The 26,361-nt window shown below is 47.8% G+C and overlaps 2 protein-coding genes across 2 annotated transcripts in view; one reads left to right on the top strand and one right to left on the bottom strand.

Annotated features, from left to right (window-relative positions):
* The window catches only part of RAB27B (RAB27B, member RAS oncogene family), a 28,437-nt gene extending 19,890 nt beyond the window's left edge, over positions 1-8,547 (top strand). The window contains exon 6 of the mRNA XM_040580461.1: positions 665-8,547. Within this exon, the coding sequence (XP_040436395.1) occupies positions 665-854 (190 nt within the window). The 3' untranslated portion in view covers positions 855-8,547. The remainder of the gene's footprint in view (positions 1-664) is intronic.
* Positions 8,548-8,799: 252 nt separating this feature from the next.
* On the bottom strand, positions 8,800-20,424 carry CCDC68 (coiled-coil domain containing 68). The gene is made up of 10 exons (XM_040580460.1): positions 20,365-20,424; positions 16,141-16,283; positions 14,008-14,151; positions 13,332-13,457; positions 12,919-13,047; positions 11,774-11,856; positions 11,088-11,193; positions 10,193-10,276; positions 9,807-9,883; positions 8,800-9,284 (listed from the first exon to the last, which is right to left on the bottom strand). Exons 1-10 carry the CDS (start codon positions 20,381-20,383, stop codon positions 9,218-9,220), a joined length of 978 nt encoding a protein of 325 aa, XP_040436394.1. The 5' UTR covers positions 20,384-20,424; the 3' UTR covers positions 8,800-9,217.
* Positions 20,425-26,361: the final 5,937 nt, after the last annotated feature.

The following is a 26,361-nucleotide window of genomic DNA, read 5'->3' on the forward strand; positions in this document are numbered from 1 at the left end:
TTAGAGAGCTGTCTGCAGCCAGGTAAGGAGAACAGTGATACTGAGGAGAAGTTAGCTTATACCAGATTTCATATGATCGAAGTGCTGAAGCAATTTATAATCTTTTCTGAAAAGGATGACTTGGAAGGCAGTATTCTGGATTCAAAGGGGATTTCAGAATGGAATCAGCTAAGTTGACTTGCGCTTGTATGTTGGAAGGAAGGAAAGGAGATAGTACTTACAGGGACTGCTAAATAGCAATAGTTGGAACTACCCGTCTTAAAAAAAAAAAAGGAAAAGAAAGAAGGTTTTTCTGGTGTGTTCTTTGATCCCTGCAACTTTCTGTAATGCACACCTAGGTTTCTCTTTAAAATAAACTTTCTGGTTACCTGAAAGACTTTTTCAGCCAAGGTTTGTGCTGATCTCACCGTGATTTGAAGTCAAAATGCCAGGATACATTTTGTAAATTAATGTGGTGGTTTTGTGCTGGTGTTGTAATGCCACAGTGTGCTAGGAACAGGAGCGTGGGTTCTGCCCAGCCAGGAGATAGTCACAACGACCCAGATAGTTTGTCCCATTTCACTGCCACTAAAGCCACCGCTGATAGCTGCACCGAGAGCGTTACAGTGTCGCGTCTTGGTTGTCTTAAAAATCTCTCCAGCTAACCTGTTCCTTTTTACTGTAGCATACCGTACTTTGAAACAAGTGCTGCTACCGGGCAGAACGTGGAGAAGGCTGTGGATACGCTCCTGGACTTGATAATGAAGCGTATGGAGCAGTGCGTGGACAAGACACAGGTCTCTGACACAGCCAACGGAGGAAGCTCAGGAAAGCTAGACTCGGCAAAACCGGAGGAGAAAAAGTGTGCCTGCTAAACGTCACCTCTAAACTGTGAGAACCGATGAAAATATTTCATCAGAATATGGCTGACCTACCACCAAATTCAAACCAGCTCTGTTGAGCCATGCACAGAAGCAAAGTTCCATTGTTTTATTGGGATTGTGCATTTTTCTCCAAAGACCTGGTTTAAAACTAAAAGCTAGGTTTCAGTGAGGCTCTTGTACTGAAATGATTCTTCCTGATGCAGTGCCGTCTTCATGGAAAACTCCCCTACCTCTTTTCCCCCAGCCCTCATCTTTATTTTTCATGCAATCAGGATACTGAATAGAGGAAAGTAGCTTTATTTTTTTAAAAAAGGAGGGAAAGAACCTATTGTCTACATACACTGGATATTGAAATTAAATTGGAGGTGGGTGGTTTTCTAGGTCTGTGCCATTTTTCCACAGAATCCTGTTTCTTTATAATTTTTAATCTGCATCAGGGACTATATGTTTTCTAAGGCAGAGATATAAAAGATTTTGTGTGACCTATTGAGAAAAACTATCACTTGCACAGAGTAAGAAATGCTGTGAAATCCATCCTGACTGAATCACTGAGATGGTGGTTGGTGGGGTGGGTTGTGTGTGTGTGATTTGTGTTTGGGGGGGAGGAAGTAGGGTATTTAATTTGAAAAAAAAGAAAAATATCAGGGAATTGTGCAGCATTGCTTGTGTTGCCAGTAATCCAAGCAGGGATTGGAGTGTTATGGGAAAAAGTATAGTGTGGGATTCTGATGCTGCAGGGACAGTTTATAAAGAAGAAAGTATAATGTCTACGAACAGATAAACTATATTTTATGAAACAACTTCTTACCATTAGCAAAAAATATTCTCCCCTCCTCAACTTAAGGAAACTATCCTTTTTTTCTTCTTTTTCTCTGGGTAACTGCATGTTGCAGGTAGGATGTAGGAAAGAGCCAAAGGCTGACTGTGCTGCCTAGAAGGGAACTGTAAACCCTGCTGTGCTGAGAGAACCTCCTCAGTTATCACTGTGCTTTTATCAGGTCCTCCATACGCTTAGGTTTTCAGCAGAGGACAGCTTTCTCATACTCTTAAATTCTCTAGAAGAGAGGGCAAGGTGGAAAAAAGGTGATGTGGGGGCTTTGAGAATGATGAGAGTCCAGAATATGTGACTGGCTAGGTAAAGTGTGTGTCAGAAGCCTGTTCTTGGCACGGAGGGTAGAAGTTGCTCTGGCAGTGTGCTGCAGCAGGAGGGTGTGATGCAAAAGGTTTCTTCTATGGGTGAAAGTGAGTTCTAGCGAAATAGCAAGTTGCTTATCACAAGCAAAGACAAATCCAGGCAAAAATAAATACTATATTTATAAGCATAGATCATTTTCTAAACCAACTGACAGCATATTTATTAGTTTACCCTGTCCTTTTTTGTAATTACTGTTCTGTTTTTATACAGGTGGTCGTTAAGGGTCTCTTTGTGTTTATTGTGCTTGAAGCTGCTTTAAAATCACTTGGGAGGGTGCAGACTGGGGGGGGGAGAGCAGTTCTCTTTACAAGTCGAACTTAATTGGTTGGGTTGGCAGGATTGCAGACTTTCATGTATTTAAATGTTTTCAGCTTTGATTGATTCGAAATTGCAAACTTTGTGAATAGCAAGCTCATAAAACGTTTCAGCGCTTCCCAGAAATGGAGAATTTACCATATTCACTGCTGAAAAAATAACAGGTTTTTCTGCCCAGCTCCTAAAACGATGTTTACGGGATGATTTGGCATGTTAACAGGGCAGATGGTCCATCCATAGCAGCAGACCCATTGGGTGAGGAACCAAATAGCTGTGATTACCATGCCAGAAATCTAATTTGCAGGCTGCAAGGATTATGAATGATAGACTATACCTAAAGGCTATATATATCTATAGTACATACTATACAACCAGGTATGGTACAGGTCCTTTTCTAGGCTATAAACAGCCCTTACACCTCGGAAAGTGGCAAAGCTGTTGTGGTAGTCAACAGGTGATTTCCCAGGCAGAAAATGTGAGTAGACTGCTAGTAAGCAGGCTGATCCTCAGACAGGTTCCTTACGCGTAGATGTATCTGATGAAGTTCAGGGTTTTCTTTGAAGTTGTATTGCTTTTCAATATGTAGCATAAAACATAAACATAATGGGGAAAAAAAAAAAAAAAGTAATACATCTTGAATTCCTGAAAACAATGATCTGAGGAGCTCCCTGGCTCACTTTCAAAGAAATCCCTCATTCTGTGGCATCACTTTTTTGTCCGTTGAACAGAAGTAGGGTAAGTTGCTAAGAATGGTAAATTACGGACAGTCAACCGAAGCGTGTTTCCCAGAGCAGCTGAAGTATAGCTTGTCTAAAAGCTGTTACGAAGCCACAAGTGACTTCAGGAGCAGACAGGTGATTCATACCAGGTGTGTAAAATCCCAAACCTGGCACAGTTTCAAAGCACCTTGATGAAGCTCAGTTGCTTCTATTTATCTCTCCACCGGCTGAAACTAGCGCTCTTAGAATAATAATAATAATTTAAAAAAAAAAAAAAAAAAAGAAAAAAAAATCACTGCAGTGATACCTTGATCTAGACCTCACTGTTCTGGGTATCTCCTAACCTTGACCCTGAGTGACTGTGAAGCGTTGACTGAGATGGCGGTTGGTAGCCATGGAGCTGCTTTCCATAAGGATACAGGCTCTGAAACTCTCCAGCACGGATAGAGCAAGTGCATGGCCAGCCCTTGCAGCCCAGTGTTGCTTGAGTGGCCTGTTGAGCAATGAAACGGACATGACTGTAGTGAAACTTCCATTGCTTGGTATGCATTTATATACTTGCTAATACAAGAAACTGATTATTATTCTCTCTGGTTGTTTTTTCTTTTTTTTTTAGAAAAAGGCAATCTGTGAATGCATATGAAACTATTATCCCAAAAGGATTTTGCCACCAAAACTTTGTTTGGAGCAAAGGAAGAGAAGTTCAAATGTGTTTCCTTTCCTGATAGGCGGTATAGTAGCAATTAGTTACTAAATTAAGAAAAGAGGAACATAATAAGTGATTCTAAACAGCTACTAACATCTTTGTTGTTTATCAGGTCAACTCTCTTTGCAAAAAAACTAGATCGTGAACTGTTCCTAAAAATTGCCTTCTGTCCCCTCTCTGTCATCGTTTGCCTCTTGCTCCGTTTTTCTCTTCATAGCTATTACTTTTAGACTTGACATGTCCACCAGCGGATTCACCTTCCCGTGCGTCCATCCGTCTGTCTCCCTGCAGTGTCTCGGCTCTGCACAGATGATTCAGGGCTACTCCTTGCTGCTGTGGTAGGAACTGAAAGCAATAGCAGCGTTAAGGTTCACGAGCTTTATGTAATATCCAGGAAATACTGGTAACGCAGTGAAGAAAGAACGCTGCAGGGGGGCTGAGCACAGTCTTACAGAGCCACACCTGTATGGAAAGAAACTTCTCTATCCCACGTGCTGGAATACCTCTCCCAGTTCTATCCAGTACCCGCTTTGATGGAAGGGCTTTCCTTTACTTCTACTGTTGCTTCCCTTAGGTAGGTTTTCCAGCTGCAGCACGGTGAGCTTGGGTGCACAGTGAGCCCCTACTAACCACCTGCAACCTGCTGGAAAAGAGCCGGTGAGGTGGAATGGCACAAGTGAGTCATCTGTACGGTGGGTAGTGCCGTGCCACGTACAGGCTGCTGTGACACCAGCAAGGTGCAGCATCTTGGCACAGCACTTTACTAGTTCCAGCTCTTCTCACTGCCCTGGGAGCTCCTGAATGTAGCCCTTGCTGGAGCCACATATCCTGCTGTTTTCATCCTTTTCACACTCCTGTCACTCAAAGCATTTGACGTGTTCAGTTTCATAAATTCTTCCAGGACACCAGCCTGGGAAATGAATGTGTTTTTGCTTAGTGGCTCTAGTAGGATATAGCCTCACCCCGTCCCACTAGAAACTGAATCCACCTTCTGCTGTAGAAAAATTTGATTATACATATTCAAATCGGAAGTGAAGCATTTCCTTTTGAGCACAAATACAGCTTGTTTGCAAGCCTGCTAGATATCCCACATCAGGGCTGGAGGGGAAGAGAAGGTCCTGTGATACTTTATCCAGGGTGATCCTAAAAATTAAATGTCAGTACTCTAACTCTATCCTAACTCTGTGGGCTTTTGTCTTGAATTTCAGTCCAGGCACTGGTTTCTCAAGGTCGCTTTTTGTGTCCTTTTAGAAATACCTTATTTTTGTTTTCCAGCATCTCGCCAGTGAAGTTCTCTTGCTGCAGACGTCATTGCGCAGTGTGCGTGGTAATTTCCAAGCTGAACAGTGCAGTGATGGTAATACCCGTCCGTCAGAGGTGCGACTTGCGGGATCTTAACGCTGAGAGTAATTTTCATTTCCTTTCTCTCTCTTCGTAATTCTGCCTTCCTCGTCTCCAGCAGCGATATTTACCCAGACAGTTCAAGTTACCCAACTTCTTGTTGAATCTGTTCCCTTCGTCCTCTTGGTGTATTCCAGTTAAGTCATGTATACAGCGTAATGGTGTTACACCTTGCGTCTCATCCTTAGAGCTCACAGTAGTCCATTCTTCTTTCTGATCTACAGGTATTTTTGTCCTCCCGGTTTTAAGCATGAATGTAAAACTGTAGCGTCAAAAAATGTTAATGCACTGTGCTAGAGCAGCGCTGCAGCCCCTGGTTGCAGCTCCTCTATTTGCAGCCTTCCGCTCAGTCTGTCTCGGTGAAAGAAACGTGTCCCCTGTCCGCTGCTGAACATTTGCATTGCCAAAGTCTGGTGTTGCCACTTTGATTTTGAACTGCCGCGTTTAGTGACTTCAGACCTTTGGAGGTAATGCTTGGAGGAGTGAGGAAGCAGAGAGTCAGCAGGGAATGTCTTTAAGCTGATGTTGCTGCTCTTACTCTGGCATTCCTGCATCCTTGGCTGACCTTGCCCTCACCTTCCCCAGCCTCTCGACCTGGAGTAGTGGTGCCAAGACATTTTTAAGGAAAGAAGGGAAATGTGCTGTTGTCAAATAGTTGTTTTGTTTGCGTTTTGCTTTGGTTTTTTGGTGCATACATTGGAAGTACCTTTTTGGCTGTAGCTATCGCTCCAGCAGTGAATTTACACTGCACGTCTTCCTGTGATGCCACTGTGGTGCCTCAGCCAGCCCTGCTACCCAGTTGGCAAGGGGAGATGCGAGCCCATGTCAAGGCAGGGTCCTGCTTTGCACCCTTAGGAATAAAACAAGTTACCTGCGGAGACAGGCGGAGTGTGGGGAATACCAAGGGCTGGCTGGGAATTGCAGAAGTGGTACTAAAGGCAACTTGGTTTAGCTAAGAGAAATGCCCTTAAATTTTTGGTGTTTACCAGAGAGCCCAGTTTGAGAAGTTACTTAAGCTTGTGTGTAAGTGCTTGGCTGAACTGGAGTGTCTCCGTGAACTAAGGAGCTATTGTCAGGGCAAAACAACTAGGGCTACAATGGTGTGAAACAAAAAAAAAAAAAAAAACGCACAGAAGTACTTCATGAACATACAGATATGAATGAGCTTATTTTTATTATTTCCTTTTATTTTAAATATTGTCAGGCCATGAAGAAAATTCTTCCATCAACTGAAAAAGGACAGGAAAGCATTAATGATGATTCTTCACTGCATAGTTTTCAGACACTTAAGCAGATGCTCTCCAGGAGTCCTTACAGCGTCTGTTGCTGGCATGCAGCAACACCTGTTAAGAGCAGTGAGAGGGTTAGAAATGGCTGGACACCTCCTGGACAGGAGGTAGCGTATGGCATGTCATATATTTTAGGTTGCACAATCTTTTAAGCTTCTGCTTTCATTTTATGAAATATTTTTATCAGTGATTAGCTGGTAATGTGTGGGGGTTTTAAGGAAAAAGTGTTCTAATGACTCATCTCCAAATAAAAGTATTTGGCTGGGGAGTGACTCACTGCACCACCCTGGCAGGTACTGAAGTGCAGCTCCGGGCTGCCCTTGCAGAGCAGCACATCTTCATTTCTCAGCCCCAGATGATGCAGTTTCCCCACCTCCCCATCTCCTCTTCCAGCCAGGGCACCATGGCAGAGCCGGCTTGGAGCCCCGGCTGAGCCTTGGCATCCACCTGCCCTTAGGAGAAATAGTGGCACTTAAAACCAGGCTTAAGTAACTTGCCTTTTCTATAGCCTTTGCCTTCTGTGGCTTTTTAAAGACATTTGCAAGTGGAAAAGGTATTTGCTTCTCTTAAATATTAAGAAAAAAAAAAAAAAAGAGGGGGTTTGGGTGCCTGAAACATTCTTTTTTTAAAAAAGAGGAGGTGTAAGCTAAGAACAGTCCATTTGCTGACCGCTCGCACGGCTGAGACTGCCGGTGGGGGTGATGCAGCAGAAGACATTTAAGAGCAGCTGCCATTTCCTTGCCATCTTGGTCATTTTATAAAAACCAGTTGCCTTAACTATTTTCTGAAGGCTACATCTTATTTAATATTCTGAATGTGTAAAGGGTTGTCATACATACGTTTACATTTTAGAATATTGGCTCATATAAGGAAGTTTATTGAAAGTTGTGGTTTTGATAGCTGCTCTGTAGCGACTCTTTGGGACTGTTTCAGGGTAAGAGCTTTTATCTCCTAGAACTATTTCTGTACGTGGATATAACTAACTGAAGTTTTCAGCCTACACTTAAAATAACAGCTCCAGATATTTTTTTTCTTTTAAATTTTTTATTCTTGGCACTATAACTTAAGAAAAGTAGCAAGTGTAAAAATAACCTCAAGTGACTGCTATTTTTATACAGGTGTGAACACTGTAGGAGTTTCAGACCATGCTCTGATCTTATTTAGAAAGAAAAGGAGAAAGAAAAGTGTTGTAACTGATGTGAAGCTATAAAAATGAAGGTTTTTTACCTGACTGCTAGGAGATCTGGCTTGAGGAACCTTTAAAGCAACAGCCAAATTTTCACAGCTTCTTTCCTGTCTTAATAATTGTTCTACTTTAAACACAATTCCCTCCTGCCAAAAAAACCCATACCCCTATATAGGGTAAGTTTTGTGGTTTGATTTGTTGGGTTTTTTTCCAGGGGATGCTGTTGACTTGGGACTGTTGTCTTTGATGCTGGGCAGATCTGTTTCTAATTTACTATTATTTCTCTCTAAACTAGTTAAAGGCAACAGAGGAAATGATTCTTTGCTATGTGCTTTTGTTCCATACAGTTACCTAGTTAAAATGTAACTTTAGAAAATAGACACTAAAGTTGTCCATCCTCATTGTGCAATAGGGTTTAATGGACAAACTGTATATTAGAAGCCTGTTGTATCTTACTCAACTTACTTACGGAAGTTAAATGGTTCTTCTTTGGTTTTGTTAATGTACCTTTCACCTTCCAGATAAACGCTTACAAGGTAATTGATACAGGATGCTTAAGTGTTTCCTTCTGTTATGCTACTGTAAGCATGTTTTCTGTTTGTCTTCAACAGATCTGTGCTGTGCCTACTGCTATGACTGTGATTGAAACTATCTTGAACACAAATAGTATTTTTTCTTATAGATGCCCCTTCACTGGACCATGGCGCTTGCTTACCGATGTTAATGTCACTTTGTTGTACCAAAGTACCCGTGGCTTCAAAACATACTGTCAACTGATTCACTGGTGGCTGGGTTTGTGTAATACATCTGAGGAATGTATCCTGTGACTCAGTTTCTGCACTGTTATTTTCAGAATAAAAGTACATTTTTAGATCCGCTGTCTCAGCTGTTTTAGGGGGGAAGCAGAGGTACAGCCTAGTTCCGCAGTGTTAGCAATCTGTCAGCTTAGGAAAACAAGTGGAGGACCAGGGAAGGAGAGGCAGGGCTTTTCAGGCTGGCTGAGGGCTGCTCAGGGTGCATTTGCAAACTTTGCCGCACACCAGCACCCAGCCTGCCCCATGGCACGCCAGCATTGGCACCCTGACTTCAGGTTTCTCCCAAGAGGGACAGGAAAGGACCAAACGCTTGCCAGGGGAACTGTACAATTTATAAAGCTCACTCTCTTAAATGGTGATGAAGTGTAACCTGGCAGGCAGCATACTGCACTGCCCACTCCCACAGCACCTGCCACCCCCACCTCACCCCAGCATTAAGCAGGTGGGTGCCTGCACTGAGGCGGGCACAGAGCTGGTCTGGCATCCCTCAGGTGTGGCTGGGGCTGCCTCTGCCGTTGGGCTGTGCAGGCATCCACGAGCTCACTGCCTCTCTCGCCTTGTTTCCAGGTTTATTCTTTCAGCTGCAGCCCCGCTTCTGCACCACCTTCCGTAGAGAGGCAGCAGGTGCTGAAGTTGCTTTGCAGTAACAAAGAGGACATAGAAATTGCAGGCTCCAACACGCAGAAAAAGTCCTGATGAAGGTAGGAGACAAATGTCCAGTCGTTCCTTTAGCTCTCTTGCTTCCTTAACCTGGTGAGCATCAGGTAAGGGCGTGCTCCAAAGTCTCGTGGGGTGCTGCAGGGGGAAGCACAGGAAGGTAGAGGTCGCTCAGACACCCCCAAGCCAGGCTTAAACCCACCCCAAGCACACACGAAGTCAGTCCCAGGTTTGTAACCGTGGCCCTGGCTATGGAGGTGCTGACTTCAAAAGGCTGTTCTGCTAACTGAGGGCAGAAACTTGAGCCCAGACCCAGTACAGCAAAGGACTGTAGCCCCCAGAAAAGGCTCCCATTAAATCTGGAACGGATACCCAGGCTTCTGCAGATGCCCGAGGTCGATGCCCTGAGCACTGCGCCTCTGCGCTGGATGGCTACGAGGGAGTCAGGACCTGGGCACAGCTGCCATGCCATCAGCTACTAAGTGTGTAGCACAGCTCGTGTTTTCCCTCTCCTTCATGATCTCTGCAGGATGAAGTTTGGTCGCTCCCAGCAAGGTCTGATTCTGCTCACTCGGAGCCCCACGGGGACACCGGAGGTGGCCTGCAAGAGCCAGGGGCTGAGCCGTTCCCGTGCCCTGCGGTACCTCCCCAGGTACTTACTTTGTCCAGGTAGCTTTTGAAAGGTTAGCCTTGGGCTGGCCACACCAGAACGCCACTCTGTCTTTCAATTCTTTACTCTGCAAGGAAAGAAAGGAAACAAACCCCTCTCAGCGTAACACAGCAGACAAGAGACAAGCCTGGGTGCCAGCTAGGACCTGCTGCTCCTCCTGAAAGGTCCTGGGGGGCCCTGGGTTTTTTGATTGGTTGGTTGGGGTTTTGTTTGGTTGGGATTTTGTTCTTTTTTAAACCAAGTGAAAGATGCAGTGCGAAGAAATGCCACCCCAACAATGTTGTGCTGACATAAGCCCAGCAGCGTGCAGGGCCCCCGGACTCCAGAGAATTCCTTTTGCTCTCTCCCCTCAATATTTTTTACTTTCCAATTTTACCTGTGCTTCCAGTGCAGCCAGCTTCTCTGTCAGGTTTTCTATTTTTTTATCTTGGCTTCTGAGTGTGTTGTTCAGTTCCTCTGCCTAAGCATTAGGAAATAAAGTTTGTAAGAGATTTGAAGCCTTAATAGATCAAAACTCCCCTGTATCGAACAAAGCCACAGAGTTAAATGCCTCAGCATACCATGGGAATCGCAGGCCATTCAAATCCCTGGTCTTTTCCCATAGAAAAACTCAAACTAATTGACTGACCGATTTAGAAAACCATTTCTCAACACATTATGTCGCATTTTCCTTCGGATAACAAGTCTACCCCTTGCGTGCCTGCACAGAAACGTGACTACAAAAGCCAATTAATGCAGGGCCTCACCTTAGCCGGATGGGCAAAGGCAAGCATGTGCTCTGCAAGGTGAGGGGGTATTGGTGGGAGCTGATGCGTATGAAAGCAGTCAGTAAGTAAAACAGCTCACGCTATATATCGTGACTTTGGAACGCAGGCTGATTGTTTTGAATGTCGTTGCAGCCTTCCTAGGATGCCAGCCTGTTGGCTTCGCTCGTGGGACCAGCCTCACTGACTTCATGTGTAACCAGCTGCAGGGCAGATGCATCCCCAGGTTGGGTGGGAGCGTGGTAAGGAGGGGGTAGCCAAATTCCTCCCAGGAACACACTAGGAGAACCCCAGGGGCCTGCCCAAAATTGCTGACTCCACCACAATAACCCCATTTTTTAGATTTTTCCATATTAATGTTAAAAGGCATATAGATGTCTGAACCTGGCACCGCAAGACAAGCAAGCTGCTCATCCCCAGCACAGACACTTAAGGCAAGAGCCCACATCCCAGCATCTCCTCTTTCTTTTCCCACCCACCCGGTGGGACAGCCCACACCACCCTGACCTCCTGTATCACGCTGTGCAGGCTGTGGTGCTGCGCCTGGATCAGGTGCTGCAGGTGGCAGATCTGCTGCTGCAGGGTGGAGATCTGTCTCTGGAGATCCAGGCACCTGCGGGCAAGAGCAGAGCATCCCGGCTTCAATCCCCAGGGATCAATGACCCACCACCCAGCCCCTTTCCCACCTTGGTGTCAACTCATGAGCTTGATGCTAGCAAGGATGTTCCTGAGGATGCACGGCTGTAATTCGTACAGAACTAAACACATAAAAGCTGCTTTATTGAGCAAAACAAGTCAAACCGTAATCTGATACACATTTTGCCTGGTGGGACCACCCTTACTAGCTGTTGATAAGTAAATTCATAAATAATGAAGGCTACTGCCTTATCTACCACATGCACAACATCACCAAAGCAGTGTCGACTTGACGCGAGAATCAGGAAAGAAACAATTTGTGCATGCGAGGTGCAAGGAGCAGGACTAGGAATTCCAGTAGAATCAGCTCTTAAGAGCTGTAGAACATCTGTCTTGGCTTCTTCAAGCAATCATGGTAAGTCAGTATTTGAACTAACTGCTTTCATCGTCAATAATTTTTCTCCCAGAAGGAACTAGAGCAAGCGAGTGGCTGGCACCCTACATGAAACCATCCCCCAGAAAGACAGGAAAGCACTTTAGCACATGCACATAATCACCGTTTGCTGTCTTCCTTCCTTGCCATCATCTGTTGAAGCATCTTCTCAAATGACATTTTCTTCTCTGTCAGGGTTTTCTTTTCCTAAGGAAACAATTCAAATTATATAAAAAAAATAGATCACATTTCCTGCCATTCGATTAGCAAAAGCAGTTTGGCTGTAGGTTCAACGGTTCCACTCTGTGTCTGAGAACAGGCAGAATTCACCACTAACAGAGAGACAAACCAGTCTGACCTCTCTGAATCAAAGCCAGAAGGGATGCCTGTACCAATTTGCCATAAGAAAAGTCCAAACCTTTTTAAAATAGCACTTCTTTACTTAATTAGCAAAATCCTTGGGTCTGGTTGGAGCCCACGGTCAGCAGCCAGGGCAGACTGTGCTACTGCTCCGTCCGCCTCTCAAAGCCTTGTTCACACTGGGAAAAAGCTGAACAAAACTGGTAACAAAACTCTCAGTATCAGGATGATCACCTGCACACCACAGGGACAGAAAGACACCCGTTGACCCTGTGTTTACGGTAACCCCAGGACAGGAAAAGCTTAGTTTCAGCCTGGCACTTCTATAGGAGCAATGCCCACTTAGTGCAGACACCAGAATGATGCACGGTGCCGCCGCTACCAACGGAACTTAACGCCACCCAAGAACATCGGCAATAAAGAAGACGTTTTCTGCACGTCTCCATGCAAGCAGCTATCAGGTTGCTACCACCGTCAGAGCCCACCCGGGTTGTTGGATGCTCACAGGGATGGGGTCTGAGGGTTGAAAGGAGTGGGTCTTCGGTGCTAGGATGGCTACAGTTTCAGTTCAAATGCCAGAAGTATGCCCATGGGGGAAGGTGAAAGAGCAGCTACTCAGGAGTAGCAATCATTCAGAGCTACAAATTCAGACTTCACCGCGATGCTCGACAGTTTTTAAGCGAGCATTGACGTAACTGAAAGAGGGAGTTCAAATTGCACATTTTATTTCTAATTACAGCTAAAGGGTCTCAATTTGGGGTAACGTGGCAGAAGCCTTTTCAATCCCAATTCCAACAGCTAACATGCCCCAAACCCCGAGAGCAACTAGCTGCTCTTCCCAAGCACTGGCATGGCCAGGGCAGGACCCCCAGTGCCAGGAGGGATGGAAATGAGAGCGGGCAGAGATACCTCCTCCATCCTCTGCACATGCCTCTCCAGCTCTGCGATGTGGGTCCATTTTTCCTTGATGCCTTCAGCAAGGCGGCTGGTGGTTTCTGAGCTTTGCTGGAGCTTTTCTTCTTGTTGGAGGTTGTAAGCCTGGGATGAAGAAGGGCATGAATGCGGGAGTGCAAGGAGCGGGTGAACGCAGCCAAGGGACGGAGATGGGGCTGCCGCAGCAGCTGGAGGAATTTCAAGCCAACTCTACCAACCCAATTCCATGAATCAGGAATAAAACCAAATAATTTTAAATTTTCCTATTTAACTTAGCAGAAGGTACTCGGTAGCTCTTAAATCTAAGTTTGCAGCACGGAGCCAGAGCCTGTATAAAGATGTGGATGCTGAACAGGATGGCCATGCCAGCATCAGGGGGAGATCTGTACCTGTATTCGGTTCTTCTCATTCTCATGACTTTTCTTAAGCTCTTCTGACTGAGTCTGGTAATTCTCATACAGTTTCTGGGAGGCAGAACTGAGAGCCTGTACGCCTGCTTCTCTCGTGGCCTCCAGCTAGAAAGAGTAATTGTACCACATAACATACTGTGCTTTAAAAGAAACGATGTTATAACCACATGCCAAAAACGCAGCCCTCTGTACAAGACCAACTTTCAGTATTTACCCTTATCAATCAAAAAGAAAGGAATCCTAAGCACCTGTGGGCTATTTCCGACCGGCGTTTTCGTTTCCAAATAAAGGCAGATTTTTTCTGTACTGAGCCATCCCCCCTGACAAAGAATGATGGCTTAAAAGGGGAGAGGCTCTTCCAACTGCTTGTAAATACATCTGCTGTCAGCTACCAACAGAGCCACCTGTGCCATCTCGCTAGCCACAAGTGGGATGTGTCCCCACAAGCAGATTTTGACACCAATTTTGTTGCCTGCTGGAACGCAAGAGTTTGCAGCAGCCGGGAAAGCAAAGTGGAGCCTGCCGAAGGGAAGGGGATCGCTGAGCGGGCACTGGGCTGCAGCAGCTGGGACCCAACTGTAACTGGGCTGCAAGGCACGCGTATCCATCCGAAACCTTAAAGAAAAAAAAAAAAAAAAAAAGACCCTGAACACACCTTGATCTTCAGCAGTTGGTTTTCCCTGGTGACCAGCAGCAGTTGCTCTTCTGTTTCCTTCATCATCGTCGTGACAGGCCTGCGGCTCCAGCTCCAGCCATGGCTCTTTGACTCCGCTTTATTGCCTGAGACTTGAGAAAGATCCTAAAGAAAATGCACGCAGAAATTATTTTAAAATAATGGAAAAACAGCTTGAGCAACCATTCCGACTCTAAAAGACCCAGATTCTTATAAACATCCCTTTCAGGCTCACACGGGGCGGGCAGCTCCAGCACAACTCCTCCACGAATTAACCCAAATTAAAACATTCTGCTTGTTCAGCTCTCCAGGGCTTTACATTCGAAAACACTTGCATGTCGAATCTGATAAATAGCTCCCTTCCACTCTCTGCAGTGTTGTTCGCAGGTATAGAATTAATCAGCTTTTGGGAATATCGCAGCGCATGTTGCACTGTAGGTGAGGCTGCACAAACGCAGGCCAGTAATTTGCCCAGCACTTCCCGTTAAAACAACTACTTCTTACTCCAGCGTATTTCAACTGGTTGGACACAACATTTCCAAATCTCTTTGCTCCCTAGGGGCTGCCTCTTTGCTCAAATCCCCTTGTTTCAAGTGGTTTTAACTCACTTAACCCCCATTTCCCCCCCCACAGGTGTTCCCAAGCTCACTGCTCACCTCCTGAGCTGGTATGTGCAAGGAACATGACCTGCAAGCGCCAGATTTATGCCAGAACATGCTGGCATTTATGTGGCCTTTCTTCCCTCACACCAAGTTCATTTGTTCAAAATAAACCTCTACAAACAAAGGGAAGCCTGTACTTATTAAAAGGGTTCCAACCATAAATCATTCTCTTTTCACTACAGAGGCTTTTCTTCAACTTCATCCCTCAACCGCACAGAGAAAGGAGTAAGCGTTTTTTTAAAAAGAACTTTTCGGGATCAATTATTTCTTAATTAGCTGGGTTTCAGCCCACCGATCCTCCTTTCGGTCATTCCACAGCGCCCTCCTGGGCTCAGCTGGGATGAAATAAAACTGCCTTTCCCTATCATCACTGCCATGCTCTGCTGCTCAGAGTAAAGAAATAAGATATCAGATCTACTGGGCTGAGCCTCATTGCACACAAGATATCTTATAAAAAAAAAGGGGGGAAAAAAAAAGGCATGTCCTACCTATTCATGGGGGTGTCAGCATCAAGCAGGGTGCTGCTTCCCAGGCCCTGCACAAGCTGGGGTCACCACCACAGAACACACTTCTCTTTGCAGCAATTGCTTCACAGGAATGATTTTGGATTATGAGATGCTTAAGAATTCATCACAATATTTCTAAAGTCACATTTCTGCAACTCCATAAATTTCATTGGAAAGGGAATGAAAAAATCTGATTTCTTTGAACTTAAAAGTCTGAGGTCTTCCCTTCTGTCACTACGCACCAGAGTCCACTAAATGCACTCATTAAGCTCTGTTCTTCTGGCATGCAGGAAAGGAACATCCTAAAACTATTTTGCAGGTCTCAAAACTACCGTACGTCATGCTCTCCAAGATGCTCTCAGCTTTGCTGACCAACACCTCCAGGATCTACCCGTCCCATGGGTCATCCCCCACCTCCCAAGACATGGGTCCTCCAGGTACCCCAAACCAACACTTTTCCATCTCCCCCTCCCAGTCACACTACCGGACACCTTTTCACTTCAGCTGCCAAGCTGAGACCTCTCGCTGGGGACATGCTTATGTCCACCACAGCCCCTCAGTGTCCCCCAGCACCGAGCTGCTGACCAGGGTCAGGCTCCTGCATCCCCCTCCTGGCGCCTGCCAGCAGCCAGCCCCAGCTGTGCCACTAAAAAGCGGGGCTGTTGGGTGGGGACACCCAACCCCAACAAAAAACTCTTGCAAAAAGTCCTAAATGAGGGGTGGAAAAAACCTCACCAGTTTTAAAGTGGTTTAACCCAACCTAAGAGAGCATACGCTGTAATTAAGTCACTACTGTGGAGTAAATAGCCTTTCTAGACTCCATGTGTAAATGAAAAGGATTTCCAAGCATGTGCTGCCACGCAGGTCAGGTTTTCCCTCTTTCCCTGGTTATGAGGTTTGCTCACCGTGTTTCCCAGCAAAGCAAAGAGTGACAACTTCAGAAATACCTTTTTCACGTATTCAGCTTCCTCAGTGATTTGGGCATGAGAGGATCCGTAGAGGATGTAGTTTCCCTCTGAGCCACGGTCCTCTCGCATTACTTGCTCAGTGAGTAGCAGGGTAGTCATCACAATACGTGCATTTTGCTGTCCTGTACAAGGGAGAGAAGAGAGGGGCTTGTTTCTTTATGCAAGGGTGGAGAATAATTCCATTATTTCACCCCATTAAATTCCATTTCAGCTTTAGGGACAAGCTGGAGCCAAGCAGGCATTACAAGCTTAAAGCACCAAACAATAAGGACCACTTAAAAACCAATGCAGACACCTGTTTTTTTCTTTTCTTTTTTTTTTTTTTTTTAATAGATGGGGAAAAAAGATGTAGTCACACATTATTTTCACTGAAGATTTCAATGAGTTTTCACTAGCAACCTACCCCCCAATCCTATATTATTTTAAAACCATGTGGCTGTGATCCCAGGCAGAAAACAACTCACACATGCATGCAGTTTATCTAAGAACAACCCAAAACTTTTGCCATCCATCTGTGAAGTTTACAAACCAAAACTGATGATCCTGCATGCTGCCATCAGGGAATTCTGCATTCCCAACAACTACCCCAGGGCTGAACCGAGTTTCATCAGGTGGTTCAGGATTGCCTGTCCTGCTTAGATCTGAGAAGCAGCACAAAGCTTGAATAGTATCGTAACTCTCGGGGGGTTGGGGAACCCGAACCGCCAACCGGGCAGGAACAGACAGAAGATAAATCTTCCCCCGCCCCGTGTCACGCAGGGAGAATAAAGTCCCGAGCACCCTCGGCTGGGTTTGTGCTGTACAATGGTGACATCCAGTGTCAGCTGCAAGGCTCTGAAGCGAGCGCCTGGATCTCCAGGCACCCATTCCCAGCCCTATCCCAGGTACTGGGCGAGCTCCCAGGCGCCCCTCAGACAAGCTGATCTGTAACAAGCTCATTTGAAGCACCTGGAACTAATTAAGGTTAGCACAGGGGAATAATAAAGCCACTTAGGGAGCACAGAGGGTGTGGACGGGCTCTCAGTGGAAAAGAAGAAAAGCGGTTGCACTTTGCAAAGCTTACAGATAATTTACAAGGATATTTCATATACAAATGCATTTATTTTAAAACACTTAAGTTCAAGGTCTTGGGGCCCCTGCGGTTTAGCTCCTGCCCGCACAGCACAGATGCTGCAAGCCAAACTCTTGTCTTCATCAAGTCATCCCACACAAAGTATTGCAGCACTACCAGGAAGATCGCGTAGGCTAGCACACTTAACTAACTAGCACATTTTCTAATAAAATATAATTAGGCATCTTGAAACATTTATTGCTGTGATGGAGAAGGAACGCCACTCCCACAGAGAGCGGCACAGAGCTGGTTTGTGTAACTGCCCAGGTGGATCCGCAGCAGCTCACCCACACCAGACATCTCATGTACCATTGCCTTGTGTCCCAGGCAGACAACAGAAAGCTAAATTAGAAATTAGCTACGAATAAGCTTAAGAAATTTAACACATGAGCTTTAAGTGCCCCAGGGCTACTACTTACAACTCCAATTCTTCGGTGATTTACAAATTCAAAGAGCAATAAAATAGAAACTCTTATTGTTATTTTTTTTACTATTCTCCTCCTTCTAAAAGCGAGGAGCATCAGCAGATGCCATATCCCCGGCCACCATCACACTGCTCTATTCTGGGCATGGGAAAGAGGGAGAAAAGCAGGTTGCACAGGAGCAAATCATCTTTCCTACCATGGCTTCTACTCGAATAGCAAAGAGGAGCTGGATATTCAAACACAACCCTCGAGGGCTTTGACCTCAAGCAAAAAAACCCAAAAACAAAAACACCACACACCACCAGCAAAACCAAGACCACCACTCACTTCAAATGTCATCCCCTGATTTCACAGTGACACCATTTATCCAGGCTGGAACATAAAGCAGAAATCCCAAATGCCTACAGCTGCGGCTCAGAAGAGGTGGGAACAGAGGATGGTTCCCACCGATGCTACAAGGGGTTAAATAAAGTTTGTTCTGTCTTGCTGGCTGCTGTTTTCCCTCCCGACTGCAATCTAGCAGCTACCCAACACAAAGGCAACCCAGGATCAATTCTCCTTTCAGCCTGGGTAATTCAGGCGGAAACCTGAACAAGGGATAAGGGCAGCAGTGGAAATGTGTTTCAGCTCTGGAGCAGCTGAGCCAGGAGAAGGCAGTTAAGAGGCACAACGCTCTGACTTGACCTGACGGCCCTGGGCTGGGAGGCAGAAGCTCCTGTGAGGGTGCTCCTTGCCCAGCTGGGCAACCACTGTAGCACAGCAGCAGCCCCCAGGGATGCACAGCTGGATCTCAACACACCTCTGTCCCCATGCCAGAGGGGTAGCAGCCAAAAGCATCACACCAAAGCTGCCAGCCCAGAGCTCAGCACCCCCAGCGACCCTCTAAGGGGATGCTCAGTGGGTGCCCCCAGAACCCCCGACCGAAAGAGCAGTGCCAGGGGGAGCACCCCAGGGAGCAACTGCCTGCAGCACCCAAATGCTCTTTGCACTTCAGAAGCAAGTAGAAAAAGAAGTGCCAAGTTCATCTTATTAATCACAGACTTCCCTTGCTAGAAGGCACAATTTAAGCTGCTTAGCATTTGCCGAAAAATCCCGCTGCCTCCCTTTATAAACACTCACCTTTCGGTGACCCATCAAGCACACACAATTTTCTTTGCTAGGCTCAAGACTGTCAACACAGGCGTGACAAATGCAGTAAAGTTCACGTCATTTTTACGCATATATATTCAAGATACATCTTTATGCATGGTTTTGTGCTTTGGCTCGTGATGGGTTGCTTGCTCCAAAGCTCACCCAAGAGAGAATCCAGGACATGCCAAGCAGGATAGCACCACCCTTGCTTATATAAGGAACATCACAGATTATTCAGAATCACATTATTTTGAGTAACATTGAACGTAAAACAGTATTTCTATTATTACACTCTTAGCCAGAAAGCGGTGCAGCTCCCTGGCCGCCTTAGTGCTGGGTTTTCCCCTGGCCCAAAAGAGCGACAGGGCAAAGGGGACGCAGGGCACACAGGTCCCCTGGGCACGGGGGGTGCAGGTGCTGAGCAGCGAGGCAGGGGACAGTGAGGCTTGTCACAGCCAGGCTGGCACCTGTGGGGACACCTGAGAAAGCCAAGCTTACCTGCAGTCACACCGGCTGGGTATTTTTTTAAAGTAAAACTCTTCCCGGGCTGGGCAGGGGCACTGGCTACGGAACCAGGGCAGGGCTGCACCCGAGTCATTCCCATTGAAATGACTCCATTTAATTGCAATTATTGGATAATAAATTAGATAAAGTAACGCCATGTCAGTCTCCAGCTGAGCTCTGTAAGTCAAATGCAAGGTTGCTGCGTTTTTGGGTTTTTTTTTCCCCCCTGTGCACACTGCAGGAACAGCCAGGTAAATGAACACCAGGCTCCTTCCAGAGCAGCGTCGATACAATATTCCTTCAGCCGTGGGTGCCTGGGCACGTCGCAGCCGAGCAGCTGGCTGTCACCGCCATGCTCACAAGCACCGAGAAACAGATTTCACCAATGCACGAACGCAGCTGTCACCACGACGGCCTCTCCTCAGTGGCCCTTTTCTATACTGCCCCACCGCACAAACGCGGCGGGGGCGAGCAGTGACCAGCGGGGGGGCGAGCAGGGCATGCAGCTGGGCACAGAAACCGGGGCACACTTCGCAAACAACCCCCCGACCTTCGGCCACCAGCCGCTCGCTCGCTTGCCCAGGTGGCATTAGCCACACACTGGCCAAGAGCCATGCCCTTTGGCTTTACAAACGGGGAGGGGGGCAAGGGGAAAGGGGGGGTGCGGGGGTACGCTGTATGGTAGGGACACAGTGGCGGGTGCGAGTGGCACCTCGGGGTCACCCGGGTGCGTGTGGATCAGGGGTCCTGGGGTGCGCGCGTGACGGGAAATGTGGCAAATGTAGGCGCGGGGAGCCCTGAGACCCGGCAGACCCCCGGCAGCCCCCTCCCCAGAGCTGGGTGCGGGGCTCGGCCCTGGCAGCCCCCATGCAGCAGGCGCGGGGAAGGGGCTCCTTGGGGACCCCCGGGGCAAGGGGAAGGGGTTTCTAGAGGCCCCCGGGGGCTCGGAGAAGGGGGTCTCCGGGTGTCCCCGAGGCTCGGTGCCGGGGGCAGGAGAAGGGGCTCTGCGCCCCCCAGCCGGGGCAGACTCACCTCCGGCGGCAGCGGCCATGCCGCTCTCCGGGCAGCCCCGCTCCGTGCCCGGCCCCGCTCCGCCCGCACCTGCGCCCGGCTCGACGGGACACCCGCCCCGGGGACACCCGCCCCGGGGACACTCCCCCCCGCCCCGCCCCGCCCGCCCCGGGGAAACACCCACGCTCCAAGTTGCCACCCACCCCCCAGCCCCGGGGGGGCCCAGTCCTAGAGGGTCACCCCCACATCCCCCTGACCCCCGTGGGGCACCCCTACACACCCCCAGCCCCGGGGTCCCCCATCTCCCCACAGTCCATCTCTACATGGGCAAAAATGGATGGGGGGAAGAAAGGAGGCACCTAAGGATGCCCCCTCCAGCTGGGATAATTAACGTCACCTCTTAATGCTAATGAGAAGGGGAAAAGCTGCGTGAGGCAGGTGGGGAGATGTAAATCCAGGTAAGGGGGGGGGGGGGGGGGGGGGGGGGGGCGGCAGGGCAGAGCAGGGCAAAGCAAAGCAGCTCGCTCCAAGGAAAGAGGAACAGCTTGAAGAAGAGGGCTTTAAAGAAAAGGTGGGATGAAAATACAGCCGAGATGCCCAGTGCACTGGTGGCTAACGGGCTAAAGGGGGAGAAGATAAAAACGGAGAACAAACTGGAAGATAAAAGCGTGTAATAAACTACTTTACAAACAGGAAAATCCTGATCAGCGAGTCCAGGCCCCTGAGGTCCCTCTCCCTCCCTCTCACATAGTGCCCAGCAATACAGCAACTCGCACGCGCGTTTGTTGCCAGCAGCGCTTTGGATGGGAGGGTGCTTTGGCCCGGGTCAGGCCCCGGTGTACACACACGGCCACGTCCCCCCATGTGTGCCCACGTGGCCAGGGTGACTGAGCCCTCACACACACACGCCAAGCCCATTTCTGAGCCAGGTCCCAGCGATGCTCCCCAGCGGGAGCCCTGCACCCCGACAGCAGGCTCCTGCCAGAGTACAAGGGATTGCTTATGAAATAGAAATGGGGGGGGGGGGGCCGGGGGGGATTGCTGTTTTTTTGTTTTTCTGGGGACGTGCCACCCCTTTTTCTCCTCCTTACACAAGCAAAGAGCATCAAGGGCAAAGCCAGCCCCGTTCCCAGCCCTGGCTGTGGAGCAAACACCCAAAGGCCAGGCTCCAAGGTCGACTCTCAGGGAGCAAGGGGACAGCACTGCCAGCCACCCAGGAGGTCCCCACCTTACCTCCCCCACTTGAAGCTACTACTGACTCCTGGGCCACTGCTCCCCGGGCAATGCAAGCTCTTAAATCTCACAACTGGAGGCCCGAGGGGTGGCTTTTCTTGTTACCAGCCCAGCTGAAATGGCTCACCCTTGATGGTTAATCTTTAGCACATGTCTGGGACTAACGACCAGAATTCTCAGCAGGCTCCAGCTGTTCTTCGCAGCCCAGGAAGGCTGAATCCAGGGTGGTGATTTCATTTGCATTTATTGCTTAAGGAAAGTGAGGCAAAATACAGCTTGGTAGATCTTTGAAGGCACATATAGGATCACTTGCAAACTCCGCTACGTTTTGCCACAGGAAATCCCTGAGGGTTTAAGATGTGGCGCTTTGCGAGAGCAGGGCATTGATGCAGGGCGGTGTGGGGATGCCTCCTGTAATGGGGGGGGAATGAGCTGCCCCCCCAGGTGCCCGTGTGGGGCCACAGCAGTGCTGCCCTGCCGAGACCCACCACACAAAAACAGGCTCCATGCGACTTGTCTGAAACCTCTGCACCAGTCCCTTGCTCCAGCACGGCAATATTTGGCTCAGCAAATATTCCCACCCCTGTGGGACAGGCTGAGCCTCTCACATTAGTGCTGCTCCTTGGTTTGGGCTCTGGGACCGAACGTGTGCAACGCCCCGGCAGCAGAGGCTAACGAACCCTGGTAATTTGGGTTGGTGAGTCAGTCTTGCCTGGCATCCTTCGTTCCTCCTTGCTGCTGCATCCTGTTTTGCTCCAGCTGCTGCAAAGCACGTAGGGTTTTATGGGACATGCTCAGCACATGCATTTCAGCTCCAAGAGCTTGTTCAACTGGGCAGCCGTCCCACGTTATCATTCAAATATTGATTTTTTACCTATGTAACCCCACAGTTACACCCACAGACTCGTGAAAAAGAGAACGGAAAAGTTCATACGTGGCTGTAGGTTTTCCCTCAAAACTTCAGGTACGCGTTTTGCCGAGTAAAGTCTTAAGCTGATTTGCAAATCGGGGGGGTCTGACCAAAAGCCTGTTGGATATAAAGGAAAGAAACTTCCTATATGTTTGTGAAAGTGGCTGTATTGAATGTATGATCAGTAGTTCAGCTGCCTCACTTTGTCCCCTCTGCATGGTGACCCTTCCGTGGGTGTGACTGCAGAGACCTGCGACCTCTCAGGTCTCAATCAGCCTGACATCACTCCTCGCCTCCAGTCTGCCTCAGGATTTCCTTTGTGGGAAGGTTGCTGATCGGTAAGGCACGACACATCCCTCTGGGAACCGGTTTGCCCTGACCCACATTTCTTCTGGTAGCGGCACGCAGCCAGCTCTTGCCGGTGGCCCTCTGCCATGCACCCTGCCCGGCCCTGCCCGCTGCTGTCCCGCACATGCTGTCCTGCATCCTCTGCTCCCCACAGAGCTGAGCTGAAACCAGCTTCCATGGAAAACATAAAGGAAGATTTAAAGCGAAGGTTTATAAATAGGAACAGAGGTCCCGAGTTCCTGCAAGCAAACCTCCCCGTCCATAAACAGCCTTTTATTGATGGCTTTTAAAATACTTGCCATACATAACCCCAGAAAGGAGGTATTTTGAAACAGGATTAGAGTATGTAGATAAGGATGGCGGGCTACACTTTGGCTCTGACAAGCCCATCAGCTCAATAAAACTCGTGAGTCATTTGTCTGCTGCCTGCCGTGACTCACCCCGGGAGAGGAGATGCCAGGTGCCCTGGGTGCCACACGGGTGGGTTCTTACCAGCGACGTTTTCCCTGCGCCGAGCCCCGGCACCAGCTCACAAGCATTTTCCTACAGTTAAAACCCTTCTGCAGCCGATGCCTGCGTCCGGCTGTTCAGGATCCTTGTTGCAGTTGCCGAAATCACCTGAAAACTGGAGGGATGTGTTAGAGGACATCCCAAGCCTCAAGTCCCACAGGCGATAGCAAAGCTGCCTGGGCGACCTTCACGGGTCTGCAAACAAAACGGGTTTTGTGGCTGAGCATTGGCACCAGAGAAAGTAACCTAGATTGTTCAAGCTAATGTTCAAACTAAATAGTAATAATCCTTCAACAAGGAGCAAAAGACAACTCTTTTGCCTCAAGTGTTTAATAGTCACCAGGGAAGCCTGGTAATTAATTTATTGCTTTAATTATACAGTGTGTTAACTGTTCCTGTCAATGTCTTTTTAAGATAAGAGTTTTGTTGCATGAGTAGTTTGGGCAAGAATAAAGAGTATTTCTTATCTTGCCTAGGCTGAAAACACAACATTAGCAAGAAAATGAAGCCCTCACTCTTCCTGCAGTTTATAGAGACATTTTAAAAGCATCTAACCAAGACTAGGAAATGCCTGCTTACTCCTGACTAAATAGGTCCTCTTACAGTATTTGTCATTTGAAACTGAAATAAATATTGTGTCTGGTCTAACCAATTTGAATTAAATAGAAACTAAAGCTTGAAAATTGTTTCTTCCATTTCATATGTACAGAAGAGCTTGTGAACCGAAGAGCTTGTCATTTTTTTTCCCCCAGAATAAATCATTTGTTCTAACAAAACGCTTTCCCTAGAAAACTTGTTTCACTGTAATTAAAATGAGGGGTGGTTGTTGGCAAGATTTATATGCTATGTTGGTACTAAATAATCCCGCCAAACTTTACTTGCCTTTCTAAGTAGTCCTATGTAATTATCCAGTTGCCTATTGGAATTGTCCCTATCCCTCCTCTAGCTGGGAGGTGATGTTTAGGACACGACTGACATTATTCACAGCAGGACCTTCCCTTACCAGGCTCCTCAGGCCAGCACCAGGCTGGGTGAGGAGACCCTATGGACCGACTGATCCTGGTAGAGCAGAGACCACCCTCAAAAGGGGTCTCTGCTTAGGAAGCTAGGCTCTTTACAGTGAGAAATTCCATTGTTACGGTGATGTTTACCGCTGGCTCCTATAAAGTGTTAGTGCTGATTTTCTGCCCTTCGTGATGCAGAAAGCAAGGTCTGGAAACCGTGAATCACCAGTTTCCACCCTGAGCTGCCGTGCAGCTGTATGGTTCAGGAACACAGACACTCAGGGGTTTTTTTTAATCTTCAGACGTGACTGCTTTCAGAAAATAACTATATTCATGGTCTGATGCTGAAGAAGAAGATCCGAGACACGCACTTGCTTGCCTATGTGAACACTCTGGATGACAAATGATTCAGTGATATTCTCTTACCTACTAACAAGTAAGCTGTCTTCTCCCATTCTGGGGTTTAAAGTTACGGTTTTCTCTTCCTTCAGACTTTTCCCCCCTTGTGACCATGGTGGGATGCCCAAAGTTATCAATCTTCTAGGTCCTGCATTGCATGCTGTTATCATCAGCTGCAGGAAATATGGGAACTGGGCTTTTCACAGCCTTGGGTCCCCAAAATCTGTGTTGCACCTGCAGCAAGAAAGCTCAGCCCAGAAGAGGACAAGATGGGCGACCACTGCTGCACCAGACCCAGCCTGGAAGAGCCTGCAGCCTCCACCCTTGTGCACTGAGTTATCCTGGAGGAAACGAGTTGCAACACGTGGCCTTGCCCCCGGTGCAACACAAGGCTTAGGGGACGCTGCCCAGAGAGGGGCGATGCGCATTCCTCACCCGTTCAAGCAGAATGGGGCATTTACCTGTGCATGTGCACACCGAGTCAATGGTACCATCCTTGTGGAGGAGCTTCTAGCTGGCCCTCACCCAGCGGATACACCCAAGGAGCTCTTGTGGGTGAGAGAAACAGGTCAGGGCCTAATCCTGAAGTCCTAACGTAGCTGAAACATGACGGAGGGGTCCAGCAGGTCAGCAGCAGCCGCCACGTGCTCAGCAGAAAATACTGATGATCGACCTTGAGATCCAGCAGGAGAAATGCCTGCGCTTACTCAAAGTCTCCTCAGTGTTGAGGATACATGCTTATACTTGGTTCTTCAAGCAGCACTTAGATGAGACACCTAATTCTTTCTGTAGCTTGAGCCTTGAGGCATTTTCCTGCCTCTCAGCACAGGAAAAGTCCCATTTATTTGGGTGTTAGTCAGGTGGCTTGGAAAGTGTGCCCAGGAGTGCTTCAGCGAGCAGGACAGCCAGCGGGCGTAAGGCTGGAGGAATGCTGCGGGGGAGACGTGGTGGGTTTGGAAAGATGAAGTCATCAGCACAACCCCAGAGCAACACGTGGCAGCGAGGAGGAGTTATCAGCATCGTTTTACAGAGCCATCTCAGCGACCTGCCATCTCACAGCACTGTCCCACATCACGTTATCTCCCTGGAAGCAGGGCAACAGCAGCCCTACCTGAATCCCTGTTGCTTTTCTTGATCCTGTCAACCATCATGTTTTCTCACTGATTTTCAAGCAACTGTGTTGCTGAACTGGAAACACAGTGAATACATGACCATGATGCAGATTTGGACCCTTACTAGCCTTCCTTGTGGGTTACAGGTACTCCACACTTTGGGAATTATGGTATTTAACCCCCATTACCAATGTTATTCTCAGAGTGGTAGTTTGTATACCAGCATCTTTTCACTGCTTGGAACCCATGTGCCTTCATACCTTGGCATTATGCTCAGAGTCCTCATGCCAGGGCAGACGGTGCCAATAAATGTCAGATGGAAAATGAGAAAACTGCTCAAAAACTTGCAAAAACACCGTTCAAAAGCTGTTTAAATATCTAATTTCAGTGTGTTTTTATAGTACTTACATTTATTTTGAGAGGGTTGCTGCACAGAGTGGAGACGAGGTGGATGTGAACTGCGCACGTCATTTTCACCATCTAGACCCAAGGGTGAGAATAA

Source organism: Falco naumanni, chromosome Z (assembly GCF_017639655.2).
Source record: "Falco naumanni isolate bFalNau1 chromosome Z, bFalNau1.pat, whole genome shotgun sequence".
NCBI lineage: Eukaryota > Metazoa > Chordata > Aves > Falconiformes > Falconidae > Falco > Falco naumanni.